Source organism: Alligator sinensis, unplaced genomic scaffold, assembly GCF_000455745.1.
Source record: "Alligator sinensis unplaced genomic scaffold, ASM45574v1 scaffold1093_1, whole genome shotgun sequence".
NCBI classification, from domain to species: domain Eukaryota; kingdom Metazoa; phylum Chordata; order Crocodylia; family Alligatoridae; genus Alligator; species Alligator sinensis.
In genome coordinates, this window is record NW_005842538.1 from 901327 (window position 1) to 905069 (window position 3743).

A 3743-nucleotide genomic window follows, 5' to 3' on the forward strand; every position below is an offset into this window, starting at 1 on the left:
ATGTATGCAATTTTTGTAGCAAAACAAAATCGTGATACTTTGCGAGCTTGGTGCTTGGCATTTAGGATTGGTGAAAAATATTCACTTCCTTGGCTAACTCTTTGGGGTAGCTTTGGTAGAGGCTGTGATGGCTCTTTTGGCCTGCATTGTCTCCTTTTAGATACTGAAGATTAATTCTCTTGTCCTGTCTATATCAGCCTGTTTTCTACCTGTGATACTCAAGTTTCCATTTTCCCTTTCTCTCTGTAGCAGGGGTGGGCAATTATTTTGGGCAGAGGGCTGCTTCCGGAGTTTTAGCAAGCTGTCGAGGACAGCATGGGTAGCCCCACCACTTGACAGGTGCCCCGCCCTCTAATCGACATCTAGTGACCAGAAGTCCCGCTTCCTAGTCCCTGACCTTTGCCACTCAAAGTCCCTCCCCTTGTCTCCAGAAGTACTCCTTTCAGCAAGGGTATTTGCCATCTTGGAACCAGAAAAATACTAAATTATATTTCTAAAAAGCAAGCATCTACAACATTCATTACTGTGCTTTCAAAAAATATTTTTGTCCTGATTTACGTGTGTGTGTGTGTGTGTGTTGTGTACACAGAGGTGATTGCACAATAGCTTAAAATGAAGTCTTACTCTTGTATATCGTGGGGGGTGCATATATGCATATAGGTTTGTGGGGGGCTGTTGGTGTGGGTATGTGGCGTGTGGATGGGTATGGGGTCTGTGAGGGGGTGTGGGTGGGCAGTCTGCATGTATGGCAGTGGGGGGGGGGGTGTGGGTACATGTGTATGGTGGGGTGTGCATATTGGACTCACCCTATGAATGCACACACGCACTCTGCCCCTGCCTGCATACGCACGCACCAGTAGGACCCTGTGCTCTCAACTCTGGCAATGCAGCCGGGAGCTACGTGGTGCTGGAGCAGGGCAGGGGCAAGAAGAGAGTGAAATGGCTGGGGGCAGGGTGGGGCAAATGAGCTGATCAGTTCTGCTGAGGGCTCCCCCTCGGTCCTATTGCCCCTGGCTCCTGTCAGCTTTGACAGGCAGCCAGGAGCAAATTAATATTAATTTACCAATTTTTTAGGGGGCCCTGTGGCCCAGATAGAATGGCCTGGCAGGCTGGATCTGGCCCATGGGTCGTATTTTGCCTGCCTCTGTTCTATAGGAAGATTTTTCTCAAGCGGTGGTTTTGGGGCAGTATGCCTGACACTTGTGTGACAGGGCTAACTGTGTAGTTTAAGGAATAGGTTAGACCAGGGATGTCAAATTCACCAGGCCCCATAGGCTAGATAAAGGTTCCTGAGCCAGTTTGCGGGCAGGGACAGGACCATGCACCAGAGCCAGTGCTCAGGTCAGTCCAGCATCGGCTCTGCATGGGTTGTCTAGGATCCAGGGGTGTAAATAACCCCTGGAATATTCCATTTAGGCATCAAGTTGCTGTCACATTGCAGAGTCCTAGAGAAGAACAACAAAAATGATTGGGATAATAGGGATTGAGATTTGAGGTACAAATTTGATTAACATCATTGGATATTCTGCATTATACATACAGGTACCTTAAACTGAAAGTTTAAACTTGGCCATAATATTTGAAGGCTTCATAGTTCAGTGCAAATGTACTAATTATTTTATGATAGTATCTTGATCCATTTACAAATTAGTGTTGACCGTGATTTATCTATCTGGGTATTGGTAGGTCAGTTTACAAAATGGTAAGTAGTGGAAAAATCTGGTTAGTTGTGAGCTGTAGATACTTTCTTTCATTGAGCTTTTAAACTGTAGTTATGTGTTTGTTTATTTTCTCCAAATGCCATGTATCTTTAAACTCTTTCATTGCAGTGCAAACCAGAATACAAGGTGCCTGGCCTATATGTCATTGACTCTATTGTGCGACAGTCTCGGCATCAGTTTGGGCAAGAAAAAGATGTGTTTGCCCCAAGGTTCAGCAATAACATCATCAGCACTTTCCAGAACTTATACCGTTGTCCTGGAGATGACAAGGTATGTCTTTTGCTGTAGTTTCTTTTACAGGTAACACAATTAATAGAATACTAGCAAACTGCTGTCAAGAATGACTTGGGTGTCAGGGGAAGCTTGCTAAGCCTACCACCGCCTGACCCCCCCAACTCCCGCACCATTGGCACCTCCCGGGTGGTGGGGGAAGGGGTGGGAGGAGTTTGCCCTGCTGTCTCTTCCATCCCCCTCCGCCAGCATCCTGTGCCACCACCTCCAAGGAGCAGGAGGGGAGGGGCGAAGCCAGAGGTGCTGGCATTGCTTCTCCTGCTCCGTCCCTGCCATCGTGGTGGCACTGTGCTACCTCCAGAGAACAGGACTTGGGGGTGGGCACGACAAGGCCAATGGTGCTGACTTCACCCCTCTGCTCTGTCCCCACTGTCATGGCGGTGCTGTTCTGCCACCACCTCCTGTCTGTAATGCTCTTGGAGCACTCTGATTGGTTGGTTCTGTAACCAGTCAGAGAGCTCCAAGAGTATTACAGACAGACAGACAGATGACTAAGCCTTTTGTTATAGTAGAAACTTCTTTTTAAAAAGTACAAGATTGTGCATTGATAGTTTTTGTTTATTCAAGCAGACCTCATTATAACTCTTTAGCATTCCTCTTTTGGCAAGCTGGAAACGAACAGACACACACCTATGCCTTAGGTTTGAAATTTTTTTTATTGAGGTACAAAAACAAGATTAGAAAGGAAACACTTATTGTAACTTAAAAAGAGCTACTTTAATTAGCACTACCATTCTCTTTCTGGAATTCTTCAAAGATTATTGTTGCACAGTTTCATACACTGTACTAAAGAAAGTATGACAACTGTTTTTATGTTGCTACTATGTAAGTATTAAAATCCCCAGGGAAATGTTTTTCTTATTAATATTTTTAGATGCATTTTTTCAAGAAATTGTGTATTAAAAATAGTCCCTGTTTGTAGGACATATACACACAGTTTAATTTCATTCTACTATTTCAACAGCAAGTGTTAATTTACCTATTATTAATCTGTTTTCTCCACATTTTGGTGGTGACAGATGAAGATAGTGCACAGGGATAGATAAGTTAGAGCAGTGTTTAATACATTTTCTGATTACAATTTTAGTTAGTAAAGATTTCTTATTTCCTTAAGACAGCAAACTTTCCCAGCCCCTGTCCAAGACAGGACAAGCTCAGGTCTGAGACAGGTTGGCACTAGAACCTGGCTGCAGCCACTTTTCTCTAGGGCAGCGTGCTGCTGCTGCTTCCCACACTTCCACTTTCACAGCACAGGGGGAAGTACCCATTGCTGCCATTTCATCTGCCCTCTGCGGCACTGGGGGAAGTGCTTCGTTGCAAAAGCCCCAGTTCTGCAGACTATATCCAGTGGCTTCACGGGCCAGATCCAACCCATGGGCCATTAGTTGTGACTCCTGCCTTAAGTTAAATTTTTTTCTAATTTTGTATCAAGAATACCAATGTAAAGAAACCCTTGCTTACTTTGCTTTGCTATTTTAGTTCAGTATTTGACTTGAGTACAGAATTTCAGAAACCCAAAGCTAAACCTTTTATAGTATATCTCTAAATACTCATTTTTTCTCTTGGTGCCTGTAACAAACAGGAAATCAACAATGCAGTTTTCTAAATATGTCTTTTTGTCTTTTCTCCTTTTTAGAGTAAAATTGTTAGAGTGCTGAATTTATGGCAGAAGAATAATGTATTCAAGAGTGAAATTATTCAGCCGCTCTTGGATATGGCAGGGGGGAATTC

General features: G+C 44.0%; 1 protein-coding gene across 1 annotated transcript in view; it reads left to right on the forward strand.

Annotated features, from left to right (window-relative positions):
• Positions 1-3743, forward strand: part of SCAF8 (SR-related CTD associated factor 8) — a 92231-nt gene that overhangs the window by 36693 nt on the left and 51795 nt on the right. Inside the window, 3 exon segments of the mRNA XM_025213569.1 lie at positions 1830-1991; positions 3649-3732; positions 3734-3743. The exon segment at positions 3734-3743 is cut by the window's right edge and continues 63 nt beyond it. Of these exon segments, the coding sequence (XP_025069354.1) occupies positions 1830-1991; positions 3649-3732; positions 3734-3743 (256 nt within the window).